The 16,994-nt window shown below is 43.0% G+C and overlaps 2 protein-coding genes across 2 annotated transcripts in view; both read right to left on the reverse strand.

The window, feature by feature from the left end:
* Positions 1–10,776, reverse strand: part of LOC129839949 (transmembrane protease serine 6) — a 21,875-nt gene extending 11,099 nt beyond the window's left edge. Inside the window, exons 1-9 of the mRNA XM_055907673.1 lie at positions 10,310–10,776; positions 9,678–9,813; positions 9,247–9,389; positions 8,953–9,020; positions 3,317–3,504; positions 3,142–3,183; positions 2,757–2,976; positions 1,398–1,534; positions 606–718 (exon numbers count right to left, since the gene is read on the reverse strand). Coding sequence (XP_055763648.1) covers positions 606–718; positions 1,398–1,534; positions 2,757–2,976; positions 3,142–3,183; positions 3,317–3,504; positions 8,953–9,020; positions 9,247–9,389; positions 9,678–9,813; positions 10,310–10,393 — 1,131 coding nt within the window. The 5' untranslated portion in view covers positions 10,394–10,776. The remainder of the gene's footprint in view (positions 1–605; positions 719–1,397; positions 1,535–2,756; positions 2,977–3,141; positions 3,184–3,316; positions 3,505–8,952; positions 9,021–9,246; positions 9,390–9,677; positions 9,814–10,309) is intronic.
* Positions 10,777–14,874: 4,098 nt separating this feature from the next.
* Positions 14,875–16,994, reverse strand: part of LOC129839255 (interleukin-2 receptor subunit beta-like) — an 18,617-nt gene continuing 16,497 nt past the window's right edge. The window contains exons 10-11 of the mRNA XM_055906564.1: positions 15,489–15,865; positions 14,875–14,983 (exon numbers count right to left, since the gene is read on the reverse strand). Of these exons, the coding sequence (XP_055762539.1) occupies positions 14,875–14,983; positions 15,489–15,865 (486 nt within the window). The remainder of the gene's footprint in view (positions 14,984–15,488; positions 15,866–16,994) is intronic.

Raw genomic sequence — 16,994 nt, forward strand, 5'->3', positions numbered from 1 at the left:
AGACAGTAGAAGACAATAGAAGACAGTAGAAGACAATACAAGATAGTAGAAGATAGTAAAAGACAGTAGAAGACAATACAAGATAGTAGAAGATAGTAAAAGACAGTAGAAGACAATATAAGACAGTAGACGACAGTAGAAGACAATATAAGACATTATAAAACAGTATAAGACAGCAGCAGACAATATAATACAATATAAGATAGTAGAAGACAGTAGAAGACAGTAGAATACAATATAAGACAGTAGAAGACAGTATAATACAATATAAGACAGTAGAAGACAGTAGACAACAATATAATACAATATAAGATAGTAGAAGACAGTAGCAGACAATATAATACAATATAAGACAGTAGAAGACAGTATAATACAATATAAGACAGTAGAAGACAGTAGACGACAATATAATACAATATAAGATAGTAGAAGACAGTAGCAGACAATATAATACAATATAAGATAGTAGAAGACAGTATAATACAATATAAGATAGTAGAAGACAGTAGCAGACAATATAATACAATATAAGATAGTAGAAGACAGTATAATACAATATAAGACAGTAGAAGACAGTAGAAGGGGATGTATAGTATAACACTCACAGTGAATGTCCAGGTACAGTTGGTGTCTGGTGGGTAGTAGCTGGGATAGAAGGGGGTACGTAGACTACCCTGTACCCCTGATACTGGCTGCAGCTCTATGTTGGAGGAACACACTGAGAGAGAGAGACAGAGAGAGAGAGAGGGTGAGGTGGAGAGATGGGGAGAGTGTGGGGAGAGAGAGGGGGGAGAAAGAAGGGAGAGAAAGAGTAGGAGAGAGGGAGAGAGAGGGAGTGAGAGGGATGGGGAGAGAGGGGGGTGGGGGAGAGAGAGGGAGTGAGAGAGAGAGAGAGAGAGAGAGAGAGAGAGAGAGAGAGAGAGAGAGAGAGAGAGAGGGTGAGGTAGAGAGAAGGGAGAGAGAGAGAGTATGGGGGATGGGGGAGATAGGGGGATGGGGAGTGAGAGGGATGGGGAGAGAGGGGGGGGAGAGAGAGGGAGTGAGAGGGGTGGGGAGAGAGAGGGAGTGAGAGGGGTGGGGGAGAGAGGGAGAGAGAGGGATGGGGAGTGAGAGAGGGATGGGGAGAGAGTGGGAGAGAGAGAGGGAGAGAGGGGGAGAGAGAGGGAGTGAGAGAGAGGGATTGGGACAGAGAGGGGGAGAGGGGGAGAGAGGGATAAGGAGAGAGAGGGAGTGAGAGGGATGGGGAGAGAGAGGGAGAGAGGATGGAGAGAGAAGGATGGGGGATTGATAATGATGAATTTGAAAGAAAGAAAGAAAGTGTTTGTAAAGTCCTTGTATAAGAGAGCAACAAATAACTCTCAGTTGAAACACTTTAATAATAACCACATAAACCTCACCTTCAGTGGTCCAGGCCTGTGCAGACAGGGAGAAGGGGTCTTTGTAGTTGTAGAGACCCTGTTTCCAGACCACTGTCATCCACTCTCCTGATGACAACACATGAACAACACGCTCTTGTCTGCTGCAGCCATACAGACTGGTGGTGGAGAGAGAGAGAGAGGAGAGAGGAGAGAGGAGAGAGGAGAGAGGAGAGAGGAAGAGGAGAGGAGGAGAGAGAGAGAGAGAGAGAGAGAGAGAGAGAGAGAGGAGGAGAGAGAGAGAGAGAGAGAGAGAGAGAGAGAGAGAGAGAGAGAGAGAGAGAGAGAGAGAGAGAGAGAGAGAGAGGAGAGAGAGAGAGAGAGAGAGGCGAGAAGGAGAGAGAGAGAGAGAGAGAGAGAGAGAGAGAGAGAGAGAGAGAGAGAGAGAGAGAGTGGAGAGAGAGAGAGAGAGAGAGAGTGTGCTAAATATGATCATGTGTGTGTCTGTGGTGTGTGTGAGGATGTCAGCGTATAGAACATCAACATAAAGTCACTAGGGGATGAGGTGACTAACTGTTGGTGTTAAAGCATCACGTAGTCTGTCTTTACACTCTCTCTGTCTGTACTGGATGAACAGGTAACTGACCAAATAAAGGAAACACCAGCATAGTGTCTTAATATGGTGTTGGTCCACCACGAGTCGCTTCAATGCACCTTGGCATAGATTCTGAATCTCTATTGGATGCGGCACAGTTCTTCCACAAGAAATTCCATCATTTGTTATTTTGTTGATGGTGGTGGAAAACACTGTTTCAGGTGCCACTCCAGAATCTCCCATAAGTTTTCAATTGGGTTGAGATCTGGTGACTGACACACGCGCACACCCACCCACCCACCCCCACCCACCCACACACACACACACACACACACACACACACACACACACACACACACACACACACACACACACACACACACACACACACACACACACACACACACACACACACACCCACCCACACTCCTTTGAGACCTCTCTTTCAAAGTCACTGAGATCTCTTCTTCTAGCCATGTTTGCTAAAATACTGTAATGGACAATTTGGCAGTTATTTTGGCAGTTACATGTATTGTACAGATATAGGATCTTAATTTGATGTTTTGTTGGTAAGAATTTTTCCGCACCTCAGGAAATGAAGACGAGTTTCATGATTTACATGAATTCACTGAAAACTCACACACACAATTATATTATTGCACTTTCCATGTAGCCTAATTTTGGCCAGCTAATACCCTAACAACTAATCAAGCAAACATTCAAAACCTGTTGCTGCAGGAATATTTTGGTGCGAGAATACAGGTCAAATTAACATCCAATAGCTGTGTATGTATTTATAAACTTACGAGGTGATGAGGTGAGTATCAGTAGGTGTTAAACCATCATAGACAGCCAGTCTGTCTCTACACTCCGGTAGCAGCCACTCCATCCTCAGCTCCAGTCTGAAACTCTGGGTGCTGGAGCCTTGCGGGGCCCTGAGGTGCCAAAGGCAGGACGAGCGCTGGGTGTTAGGTCCCCTCATAGCAACCGCTGTGCTGGAGCTGACCACCTGGTACCTGTAGCAGTCTGTGGAGGGGGCAGGGAGGAGGAAGGAAAGAGAGAAAGAGAGCAACAGGAAGAGATGAACACTCCTCACTAATTTCAAGTGTACCTACAATTGACATAGTTCAAGCACTTCTTAAAGCTTCTAAAATAATGCAGAAAGTGAGGAGAAGATCAAATAAATCATACCAAATGAAGCTTTCAAAAGTTTTACAACTTTGGGGGCTGTTTCTGAGGGGTTAAAAACAAACAAACAAGCAAGCAAACAGAAAACAACATGACGAGGCAGAAATAATACAAGGATCAACTGAACACAAAGAAGAATAAAAACTCAGGTCCTTCCCCACATTCCTCTCCCGCTCACCTGTGATAGAGAAAGAGGGAAGATGCAACAGATATCCTCCATAGTTAGCAGTCTCCTCTCTGTCGCTCCCTCTGTAGGCCTCTAGTAGACTCTGTAGGCAGCTGCTGACTTGCTCCATAGTTACCTTACCAACATGGCTGCCAGGGACTGACAGTACCAGCCAGAAGTGTGCCACCACACTTCCCTCCCTAGGGAAACAAGGGAGCAGGGACACAGTGAGCTGATAACAGCTGGATCAAAAGTTTGTGTGGGCATTGCAAGAATATTTTATAGTTCAAAATACAGTACCAGTCAAAAGTTAGGACACACCTACTCATTCAAGGGTTTTTCTTTATTTTTACTCTATTCTACATTGTAGAATAATAGTGAAGACATCAAAACTATGAAATAACACATATGGAATCATGTAGAAACCAAAAAAGTGTTCAACAAATATTTTAAATTCTTCAAAGTAGCCAACCTTTGCCTTGATGACAGCTTCGCACACACTTCGCGTTCTCTCATCCAGCTTCATGAGGTAGTCACCTGGAATGTATTATTATTTTACCAGGTAAGTTGACTGAGAACACATTCTCTCATCCAGCTTCATGAGGTAGTCACCCGGAATGTATTATTATTTTACCAGGTAAGTTGACTGAGAACACATTCTCTCATCCAGCTTCATGAGGTAGTCACCCAGAATGCATTATTATTTTACCAGGTAAGTTGACTGAGAACACATTCTCTCATCCAGCTTCATGAGGTCGTCACCCGGAATGTATTATTATTTTACCAGGTAAGTTGACTGAGAACACATTCTCTCATCCAGCTTCATGAGGTAGTCACCCAGAATGCATTATTATTTTACCAGGTAAGTTGACTGAGAACACATTCTCTCATCCAGCTTCATGAGGTCGTCACCTGGAATGTATTATTATTTTACCAGGTAAATTGACTGAGAACACATTCTCTCATCCAGCTTCATGAGGTAGTCACCTGGAATGTATTATTATTTTACCAGGTAAGTTGACTGAGAACACATTCTCTCATCCAGCTTCATGAGGTAGTCACCCGGAATGTATTATTATTTTACCAGGTAAGTTGACTGAGAATACATTCTCTCATCCAGCTTCATGAGGTAGTCACCTGGAATGTATTATTATTTTACCAGGTAAGTTGACTGAGAACACATTCTCATTTACAGCAACAACCTGGGGAATAGTTACAGGGGAGAGGAGGGGGTGATGAAGGAGCCAATTGAGAGCTGGGGATGATTAGGTGACCATGATGGCTTGGGAATTTAGCCAGGACACCAGGGTTAACACCCCTACTCTTACAATAAGTGTCATGAGATCTTTAGTGACCACAGAGAGTCAAGACATCCATTTAATATCCCATTTGAAAGATGGCACCCTACAGGGCAATGACCCCAATCACTGCCCTGGGGAATTTGGAATTTTTTTTTTGACCTGGGGAAAGAGTGCCTCCTACTGGCCCTCCAACACCACTTCCAGCAGTATCTGGTCTCCCATCTAGTGACTGACCTGGACCAACCTTGCTTAGCTTCAGAAGCAAGCCAGCAGTGGGATGCAGGGTGGTATGCTGCTGGATTGCATTGCAACAGTCATGAAGGATTTCCCAGATATGCTGAGCAATTGTTGGCTGCTTTTCCTTCACTCTGCAGTCCAACTCATCCCTAACCATCTCAATTGGGTTGAGGTCAGGGGATTGTGGAGGCCAGGTCATCCGATGCAGCACTCCATCACTCTCCTTCTCGGTCAAATAGCCCTTACACAGCCTGGAGGTGAGTTGGGTCATTGTCCTGTTGAAAAACAAATCGTCCGACTAAGCGCAAACCAGATGGGATGGCGTATCATTGCAGAAAGCTGTGGTAGCCGTGCTTGTTAAGGTTGCCTTGAATTCTAAATAAATCACTGACAGTGTCACCAGCAAAGCACCCCCACTCAATCACACCTCCACCTCCATGCTTCATGGTGGGAACCACACATGTGGAGATCATTTGTTCACGTACTCTGAGTCTCACAAAGACACGGTAGTTGGAACCAAAAATATCACATTTGGACTCATCAGACCAAAGGTCAGATTTCCACCAGTCTAATGTCCATTGCTTGTGTTTCTTGGCCCAAGCAAGTCTCTTCTTCTTATTGGTGTCTTTTAGTTGTGGTTTCTTTGCAGGAAATCGACCATGAAGGCCTGATTCACGGAGTCTCCTCTGAACAGTTGATGTTGAGATGTGTCTGTTACTTGAACTCTGAGAAGCAATTATTTGGGCTGCAATCCGAGGTGCAGTTAATTGTTGATTTCTGAGGCTGGTAACTCTAATGAACTTATCTTCTGCAGCAGAAGTAACTCTCGGTCTTCCTGCGGCGGTCTTCTTGAGAGCCAGTTTCATCATAGAGCTTGATGGTTTTTGTGACTGCACTGGAAGAAACTTTGAAATTCCCTGAAATGTTTCGTATTGACTGACCTTCATGTCTTAAAGTAATGACGGACTGTCGTTTCTCTTTGATTATTTGAGCTGTTCTTGCCTTAATATGGACTTGGTCTTTTAGCAAATATGGCTACCTTCTGTTTACCTCCCCCCCCCCACCTTGGAATGAGTAGGTTTGTCCAAACTTTTGACTGGTACTGTAAAGATCCAGGCTACATGATATAGATACACATGTACGTGTATACTGTGCGTCAATGTTGTGTGGGTAGGTATGTTTAATACTTAGATATAGTTGAAGTCGGAAGTTTACATACACTTAGGTTGGGGTCATTAAAACTCCTTTTTCAACCACTCCACAAATTTCTTGTTAAAAATCTATAGCTTTGGCAAGTCGGTTAGGACATCTACTTTGTGCATGACACAAGTAATTTTTCCAACAACCATGTACAGACAGATTATTTCACTTATAATTCACTGTATCACAATTCCAGTGGGTCAGAAGTTTATATACACTAAGTTGACTGTGCCTTTAAACAGCTTGGAAATTTTCAGAAAATGATGTCATGGCTTTAGAAGCTTCTGATAGGCTAATTGACATCATTTGAGTCAATTGAAGGTGTACCTGTGGATGTATTTCAAGGTCTACCTTCAAACTCAGTGCCTCTTTGCTTGACATCATGGGAAAATCAAAAGAAATCAGCCAAGACCTCAGATTTTTTTTTTGTAGATCTACACAATTCTGGTTCTTCCTTGGAAGCAATTTCCAAATGCCTGAAGGTACCACGTTCATCTGTACAAACAATAGTACGCAAGTATAAACACCATGGGACCACGCAGCCGTCATACTGCTCAGGAAGGAGATGCGTTCTGTCTCCTAGAGATGAACGTACTTTGGTGCGAAAAGTGCAAATCAATCCCAGAACAATAAAACGAGTCCTATATCGACATAACCTGAAAGGCCGCTCAGCAAGGAAGAAGCCACTGCTCCAAAACCGCCATAAAAAAAAACAGACTACAGTTTGCAACTGCACATGGGGAGAAAGATCGTACTTTTTGGAGAAATGTCCTCTGGTCAGATGAAACAAAAATAGAACTGTTTGGCCATAATGACCATTGTTATTATTGCAAGCCGAAGAACACTATCCCAACCGTGAAGCACAGGGGTGGCAGCATCATGTTGTGGGGGTGCTTTGCTGCAGGAGGGACTGGTGCACTTCCCAAAATAGATGGCATCATGAGGAGGGGAAATTAGGTGGATATATTGAAGACATCTCCAGACATCAGTCAGGAAGTTAAAGCTTGGTCGCAAATGGGTCTTCCAAATGGACAACAGAGTCAAGGTATTGGAGTGGCCATCACAAAGCCCTGACCTCAATCCTATAGAAATTTTGTGGGCAGAACTGAAAACGCGTGTGCGAGCAAGGAGGTCTACAAACCTGATTCAGTTACACCAGCTCTGTCAGGAAGAAGGGGCCAAAATTCCCCCAATTTATTGTGGGAAGCTTGTGGAAGGCTACCCAACACATTGACCCTGTCACGACTCCTACCGAAGGTGGCTCCTCTTCCTGTTCGGGTGGTGCTCGGCGGTCGTCGTCACCAGTCTACTAGCTGCCAACGATCCCTTTTCCTTTTCTGTTGGTTGTCTTATTAGTTACATCTGTTTCTTGTTTACGTTTAGTTGGGCTATTTAAGCTGGTCGGCCCGCCTGCTCTTTGTGCGGGTTTATTTTTTCCACTGTGTTTGTGTGTGGTAGTGTTTTGGTAGCGTGGTTCGTTTTGGGGTTATCCCTCTGGACTTGTTAGGTCCTGGTTTTGGGTATTGTGTTTGTTTGCGCCCGTGAGTGTTGGCGCGCACGTATTTTCCCTGTGCCTAATAAAGCACTACTCAGTACTTTCCCTGTGCCTAATAAAGCACTACTCAGTACTTTCCCTGTGCCTAATAAAGCACTACTCAGTATTTTCCCCGTGCCTCATAAAGCACTACTCAGTATTTTCCCTGTGCCTAATAAAGCACTACTCAGTATTTTCCCTGTGCCTAATAAAGCACTACTCAGTACTTTCCCTGTGCCTAATAAAGCACTACTCAGTATTTTCCCTGTGCCTAATAAAGCACTACTCAGTATTTTCCCTGTGCCTAATAAAGCACTACTCAGTATTTTCCCTGTGCCTAATAAAGCACTACTCAGTACTTTCCCTGTGCCTAATAAAGCACTACTCAGTACTTTCCCTGTGCCTAATAAAGCACTACTCAGTATTTTCCCCGTGCCTCATAAAGCACTACTCAGTATTTTCCCTGTGCCTAATAAAGCACTACTCAGTATTTTCCCTGTGCCTAATAAAGCACTACTCAGTATTTTCCCTGTGCCTAATAAAGCACTACTCAGTATTTTCCCTGTGCCTAATAAAGCACTACTCAGTATTTTCCCTGTGCCTAATAAAGCACTACTCAGTATTTTCCCTGTGCCTAATAAAGCACTACTCAGTATTTTCCCTGTGCCTAATAAAGCATTACTCAGTACTTTCCCTGTGCCTAATAAAGCACTACTCAGTATTTTCCCTGTGCCTAATAAAGCACTACTCAGTATTTTCCCTGTGCCTAATAAAGCACTACTCAGTACTTTCCCTGTGCCTAATAAAGCACTACTCAGTACTTTCCCTGTGCCTAATAAAGCACTACTCAGTACTTTCCCTGTGCCTAATAAAGCACTACTCAGTACTTTCCCTGTGCCTAATAAAGCACTACTCAGTACTTTCCCTGTGCCTAATAAAGCACTACTCAGTACTTTCTGCCTCCTGCGCCTGACTCCGCACCCACTACGCTTAAGTGCGTCACAGACCCAAGTTAAACAATTTAAAGGCAATGCTACCAAATACTAATTGAGTGTATGTAAACTTCTGACCCACTGGGAATGTGATGAAATAAATAAAAGCTGAAATAAATCATTCTCTCTACTATTATTCTGAAATGTCACATTCTTAAAATAAAGTGGTGATCCTAACTGACCTAAAACAGGGAATCTTTACTAGGAGTAAATGTCAGGAATTGTGAAATTGTGAAAAACAGAGTTTAAATGTACTTGGCTAAGGTGTATGTAAACTTCCGCCTTCAACTGTATATTTACAGTCATATATATACAGTACTAGGTATAGAAATACATGACATAGATATGTATGTGACCTGTCTTTCTAGATCTGGTTTTATGTACCCAAAAGCAAAGACTTTGGTGGAGTTGAAGTAGCGAGATAGGTCTGAGCCCTTCACTATCCTCCTCACCTGAGAGACAGAGAGTGAGAGAGAGATAGTGGGGGATAGAGAGAGAGAAAAGAGAGAGAGAGAGAGCACAATAGTCAGAGCAACAGAGGATTTAAATTGAAAATAAAAAGTTGTGAAACATAAAGACAATACAGAGACATTGTGTGTGTGTGTGGGGGGGGGGGGGGGGGGGGGACATGTGTGAGTGAGTGTCCAGGTTATTTTCCCATTATCCCTTGTCCTATACCATATCTTGTACTTCCTTTGCCTGGGCTGTGAAGGCTGGGCTGGTGTGAGAGGAGAGACCAGAGGAGTAGTTCCTGTTGAGGATAGAGAGTCTAGCAGTATACTGCTGCTGTACCCTGGGCTCCAGTACCCACACCCTGTACTCTGGAGGGAGGGATGGGGGAGAGACTTACTGGCATGTTACATATCAGATAGCCGGTCATAGTGTGTGTGTGTGTGCGTGTGTGTGTGTGTGTGTGTGTGTGTGTGTGTGTGTGTGTGTGTGTGTGTGTGTGTGTGTGTGTGTGTGTGTGTGTGTGTGTGTGTGTGTGTGTGTGTATACATGCAGAATGAGCTTGTGTGTGCATGCATGCACAATATGTGTGTGTGTGTGTGTACATGTATAATGTGTGTGTGTTAGCTTGCATCATTTTCCCAAAATCCCTTGCTCACCCAGGAAGTACCATGCCAGAGTTGCTCCTCCCGAGAGGATGATGATGGTGACGATAATAAGGAAGACTAGGAGACACCTGCAGGGTCGTCTCAACATCTTAGAGGACGTCACAGAGGCTTCATTACCGGGCCCCACCTGTAAACAACAACAACAACAACACACACACACAATGCGCCCCAGTTAACAACTGGCCTCGGATCAGAGTTTACAGTATTATACTGTATAATCAGGTCTGTAAGAACAGTGGATGATGATTCTGTACAGACTAGTGCAGAGGCCTCATGCTAAAGCTAGAACTAAAACTGACATTGATCTAAGGTCAGTTGTACCATTCCCCATTCATAGGTTAGGTTTATGATTTGAGGAGATTAAACTGACCCGAGATCTGTGTCTATTGTCAACTTCTTCCTGCAGCATAAACCAGCATAAGGCCTGCAGATAGCTATAGGAAATGTAGGTGAAGCCTGAAGCCCTGGACAGAGCATTTTTCTTATAAAATAAACTATGGGCTATTATAAAATGACTAAACCAATGTGCATTGAACATAAAATACATATATTATTTATTTTATATAGTAACTAAATCATAGGCCCACATTGTCAATATCACAATAGTTATATAGCCTACTGACCCATTCCAATGGCAGGTCCACAGGAGCAGGTGCTACCTCCAAATCACAGGAGCGCGACTTTTTGGAGCCGTGCCCGAGCGCCATAGCTTCACAAATCCGTTATTCCGCGCGAGACCATCTCCGTCCAAAAAAGACCGGTGGTGGATAGTTGGAGCGTTTTATTTCTTCATGTATTTCGGTAGAATATCCGTCCAGTCAGACATGTCGGTAACGACCGCTAGTAACGACAGGCGAGACAACTCTACCTTTTATTTGCTAGTCCAAAGGTAGGCTAGAGCCCTCGGTCAATATTTCCTAAAGTGCGTTGGATCTCCCGAATTCCCATTGGACTATATAGGCTAGTAGCCTAAACTTTAACCAATAATAGCAATAGCCTAAAATATAAACGTATTTATTAAACGCATTCAAAATGATTGATTGCGAGACATTTATTCTTTCTCTGGTAACTGTCAAAACATGAAACATTTAAGAATAGTCCTCGTTAAGCCTGTAGCACCGTACCTACTCTCAGGGCATAGGTAACGCAGGTAGGCTCTAATGACATCACCAGTCGACGCCCAACAACAGCCCGGCCCCCGGATCCCACAACAGGTATGCCCATGTCCTCTATTCGTAAATTGGTCCAATGGGAGTGTTTGTAGAATGGATAACTCACAACACAGTCCGTTTAATGTTTTATTTGAACCTTTATTTAACTATGAAATATCAAAAACACAAACAGTCAAACAACAGTCTATGTTAGACAATACATATCTTTATCTGTTGCTGTCAATAAGATTGTAATACAGTTCAGCTGCCTTATACATTTTTTAAATTCTAATTCCACATGATTTTTCAGAAGAGACATTACATTCAAGATGGTCATGTTATACACAACATAATAATACATTCTTCATTTCTACTGGGAGGTTTATCAGTATCAGATCAGTATTTACTGTGAGCACAATCATAGTATCATATTGATATCATAAATAGATGTAGTACTGTCATGAGAGGTAGAAAAGTGTTTAGAAGTGGTATAAAAACATATAGACAATTCCCTGAGCAGATCAACAGAAACTATATGACATGAGATGTATACGGTCTGATATAGCACGTCTTTCAGCCAATCAGCATTTATAACAGCAACTATATGATATGAGTGGTAAATTCAACGGCTATTTCTTCTTTGTCTTTTTAACTTCTTATAGCTGGGGGGCAGTATTGAGTAGCTTGGATGAATAAGGTGCCCAGAGAAAACTGCCTGCTACTCAGGCCCAGAAGCTAAGATATGCATATTATTAGTAGATTTGGATAGAAAACACACTGAAGTTTCTAAAACTGTTTGAATTATGTCTGTGAGTATAACAGAACTCATATGCAGGCAAAAACCTGAGAAAAAAATCCAACCAGGAAGTGGGAAATCTGAGGTTTGTAGTTTTTCAACTCTTTGCCTATCCAAGATACAGTGTCAATTTGGTCCAATTGCACTTCCTAAGGCTTCCACTAGATGTCAACACTCTTTAGAACCTTGTTTCAGGCTTCTACTGTGAAGGGGGAGCAAATGAGAGCTGTTTCCATCAGGTGTCTGGCAGAAGGCCATGAGCTGGTCACGCGTATGGCCGTGAGAGTGACCTGCGTTTCTAAAGACAAAGGAATGCATTTCTAAAGACAAAGGAATTGTCCGGTTGGAACATTATTGAAGATTTATGTTAAAAACATCCTAAAGATTGATTCTATACATTGTCTGACATGTTTCTACGATTTTTTGACTTTTCGTCTGGACCTAGTACGCCTGAATTTGGATTTGTGAACTAAACGCGCGAACATAAAGGAGGTATTTGGACATAAATGATGGACTTTATCGAACAAAACAAACATTTATGGTGGAACTGGGATTCCTGGGAGTGCATTCTGATGAAGATCATCAAAGGTAAGTGAATATTTATAATGCTATTTCTGACTTCTGTTGACTCCACAACATGGCGGGTATCTGTATGGCTTGTTTTGGTGCCTGAGCGCTGTACTCAGATTATTGCATGGTGTGCTTTTTCCGTAAGGGCTTTTTTGAAATCTGACACATTGCATTAAGGAGAAGCATATCTATAATTCCATGCATAACACTTGTATCTTTTATCAATGTTTATTATGAGTATTTCTGTAAATTGATGTGGCTCTCTGCAAAAATACCGAATGTTTTGGAAGCAAAACATTACTGGACATAACGCGCCTATGTAAACTGAGATTTTTGGATATAAATATGAACTTTATCGAACAAAACATACATGTATTGTGTAACATGAAGTCCTATGAGTGTCATCTGATGAAGATCATCAAAGGTTAGTGATTCATTTTATCTCTATTTCTGCTTTTTGTGACTCCTCTCTTTGGCTGGAAAAATTGCTGTTTTTCTGTGACTAGGTGCTGACCTAACATAATCGCATGGTATGCTTTCGTTGTAAAGCCTTTTTGAAATCGGACACTGGTGGGATTAACAACAAGTGTATCTTTAAAATGGTGTATAATACTTGTATGTTTGAGGAATTTTAATTATGAGATTTCTGTTGTTTGAAGTTGGCGTCCTGCACTTTCACTGGCTGTTGTCATATTGATCCTGTTAACGGGATTTCAGCCGTAAGAAGTTTTTAAGCGAACAAAATAGTCTACAAGACAAAACACTATTTATGACTCTGTGTAACACAAAGCAATGAACACTAACTGTCTGTCTCTATTCACTCACCTGTTACCATCCTATCGAACCACAGCTATGCATGCATATCTATATACATATCTATGAATGTATGGATCTATGTAAAACATACCCATACCTCACACACCACAATAATATGGCAATCTGGGATTCAAACAGCAACAAATGGATGTACCAATCCCAGATTGCCCCTTTAACTCCCTAGAGTCGATTGAGGTACCGGTGCGTCAATCTAAGTAACACAATTTAAAAAATACCCATTAGAGTCTGTCAGTTTAAGCTAGAGATATCTGTTAATATCTGAATCCGCCGATATTGCCCTTCTGCAGCTGCGATGAAAGGTGATAGAGCTAGAGCGGTGTTTGTCAGACCACGAGACATCCACGAAAAGCGACCTTCTCACGAAAACGTCTGTAGCGTCTGAACGGTTTGGTCTATAGAATATGGAAAGATGAGACTCTCACGAACACGTTTGATCCCACTGTGGAAAGGGGAGATTCTGAAGAAAGCAGTATCGGTTTTTCTCTACGACCCGCACTAGTGTTCCGGGGGTCACCTGAAGGAAACCGGTATCAGTTTACAATGTTTAAGGAAGTATGGAGGTCATTTTGTGCCTACCAAAAAAAAGGGGTTAAATACACTACCGTCAAAGTTTCAGAACACCTTCAAGGATTTTTCTTTATTTTACTGTGTTCTATATTGTAGAATAATAGTGAAGAAATCAAAACTATGAAATAACATATGGAATCATGTAGTAGTGTCTGGAGTCCAAATTGGAGATTTTTGGTTCCAACCGCTGTGTCTTTGTGAGACACGGTGTGGGTGAACGGAGGATCTCCACATGTGTATTTCCCACCGTAAAGCATGGAAGAGGAGGTGTTATGGTGTGGGGGTGCTTTGCTGGTGACACTGTCTGTGATTTATTTAGAATTCAAGGCACACTTAACCAGCATGGTTACCACAGCATTCTGCAGTGATACGCCATCCCATCTGGTTTGGGCTTAGTGGGACTATCATTTGTTTTTCAACAGGACAATGACGCACCACACCTCCAGGCTGTGTAAGGGCTATTTGACCAAGAAGGAGAGTGATAGAGTGCTGCATCAGATGACCTGGCCTCCGCAATCCCCCAACCTGATGAGTCGGACCGCAGAGGGAAAGAAAAGCAGCCAACAAGTGCTCAGCATATGTGAGAACTCCTTCTAGACTGTTGGAAAAGCATTCCAGGTGACGTTGGTTGAGAGAATGCCAAGCGTGTGCAAAGCTGTCATCAAGGCAAAGGGGGGCTACTTTGAAGAATCTCAATTATAAAATATATTTTGATTAGTTTAACACTTTTTTGGTTACTACATGATTCCATAGGTGTTATTCATAGTTTGTATGTATTCACTCTTATTCTACAATGTAGAAAATAGTAAAAATAAAGAAAAACCCTTGAATGAGTAGGTGTTCTAAAACTTTTGACCCCCCTATTCTTGTAACTTTCTAAATCCTGGTTGGAAGATTACCAAAATCAGAATGGAATGAGCAGGAATTCCAGATTTCTCCAACCAGGATTTCTGGATAACCAGGGAATTTTGGGAAAATTACAAGACTTTTCCAAACCTAAACCTTGGTAAAAATGTTTTCATAGCTCAGCTCTGAGCTTCTTTCACTGGCATGTAGCCGCCACTAGAGGGCTCTAAAGCCATTGAAGAAGACAGGAGAGACATCTCCTCGATCAGCCTGCCTGGATGACTGGTACTCATAGCCAGGGATGGAGCCAACCCCAACCCAGAGAAGGGGAAGGATAAACCGGTCAGTGGAATAGGTAAGGGGGTGGAACAGAATGGAAATATATTGTTAGTGGTAATAAGAGAGATATGGTTACAGGAGGTCACATTTGGCCTGACCGCATCCTCCACGCTCTCCTGACTTTCCTGATCCTCTCCCCCACTGCCAATGCCTGAATCTGGGCTCTGAGGGGCACGGTGTTGGGTCTGGAGCTGGAGATTATCCACACGTTCATAGGAGGAAGACATTGTGAGAGAACCTCCTCCAACCACCATCTCAGTACCCTTTCCCCCTACACTATCCAACCCAGGTAGGGTGAAGGGAAGCTGGGGGAAAGCGGACAGGGAAATGGGTAAGGGGGTGGAGCAGAATGGAAAGTTATTGTTATTGATAAGAGGAAGAAGCGGAACAAGATGGAAGTCCTGAGAGACAAAATGGGAGATGGTCGAAGTAGGCCCGTCCGCCGCCTCCACACTCTCCTGACTTTCCTGATCCTCTCCCCCACTGCCGATGCCTGAATCTGGGCTTATGATGGCCCGACGCTCAGCCTGGAGCTTCTCAACATGCCCGTAAGAAGAAACCTGGAGGATATCTTCACCACCACTGATGCCTTCAAGTACACCTCCACTCCCTGTCTCTCCATCCTTCCCTCCACCCAACATCTCTCTATCCTTCCCTCCACCCCCCATCTCTCTATCCTTCCCTCCACCCCCCAACTCTATATCCTTCCCTCCACCCCTGATATCTCCGTCCTTCCCCCCTACACCTCTAACACTATCCATCCTTTCTCCTCTGTTTTCCTCCTTCCACTCTTCTATCTCTTCAGTAGTGCCACCTACTGGTCCGTAAGGGGAGTGTACAGAACAGGGTTCCAGCTTGGTGGAGGTGGATCCAGGCTGGGAGCATTGAGATAAGAAGTAGCTGGAGTTGGAGAAGCCGTAGCGGCCACTGTTGTCCCATCTCTTCTCCTGTGGTGGTGCCGTCCTCAAGGCGGTGACGTTGTCCAGGCTGTCGGTGATCTCTACCTGGGAGATGTCTTCACGGTGCAAGGCAGAGTTGACGATTTCAAGGTCGAACAAAGGACCCAGCCAAGCCTGTAGACACACACACACACACACACACACACACACACACACACACACACACACACACACACACACACACACACACACACACACACACACACACACACACAGACACACAGACACACAGAGAGAGAAAGAGAGACATACAGAGGAGAGGAAAATGAAATGATCATTATTTTCATTCCTTTTTATTGCAGAGGAGGCTGGTAAGGTGAGGACGGCATGGTCTTCCGACAGGTGGCTTCCCTCCTGCATGATGCTAATGTAAGACAATGGTGAGGACAGCTCATAATAATGTATGGTATTAAAAGCCATTATAACCTAACTACAGCCATTATAACCTAACTACAGCCATTATAACCTAACTACAGCCATTATAACCTAACTACAGCCATTATAATCTAACTACAGCCATTATAACCTAACTACAGCCATTATAACCTAACTACCGCCATTATAACTTAACTACAGCCATTATAACCTAACTACAGCTGTAACCTAACTACAGCCATTATAACCTAACTACAGCATTATAACCCAACTACAACCATTATAACCCAACTACAGCCATTATAACCTAACTACAGCCATTATAACCCAACTACAGCCATTATAACCTAACTACAGCCATTATAACCCAACTACAGCCATTATAACCTAACTACCGCTATTGTAACCTAACTACCGCCATCATAACCTAACTACCGCCATTATAACCTAACTACAGCCATTATAACCTAACTACAGCCATTATAACCTAACTACAGCCATTATAACCTAACTACAGCTGTAACCTAACTACAGCCATTATAACCTAACTACAGCCATTATAACCTAACTACAGCTGTAACCTAACTACAGCCATTATAACCTAACTACAGCCATTATAACCTAACTACAGCTGTAACCTAACTACAGCCATTATAACCTAACTACAGCCATTATAACCTAACTACCGCTATTGTAACCTAACTACCGCCATCATAACCTAACTACCGCCATTATAACCTAACTACAGCCATTATAACCTAACTACAGCCATTATAACCTAACTACAGCCATTATAACCTAACTACAGCCATTATAACCTAACTACAGCCATTATAACCTAACTACAGCCATTATAACCTAACTACAG

Source organism: Salvelinus fontinalis, chromosome 40 (genome assembly GCF_029448725.1).
Source record: "Salvelinus fontinalis isolate EN_2023a chromosome 40, ASM2944872v1, whole genome shotgun sequence".
Lineage (NCBI taxonomy): Eukaryota > Metazoa > Chordata > Actinopteri > Salmoniformes > Salmonidae > Salvelinus > Salvelinus fontinalis.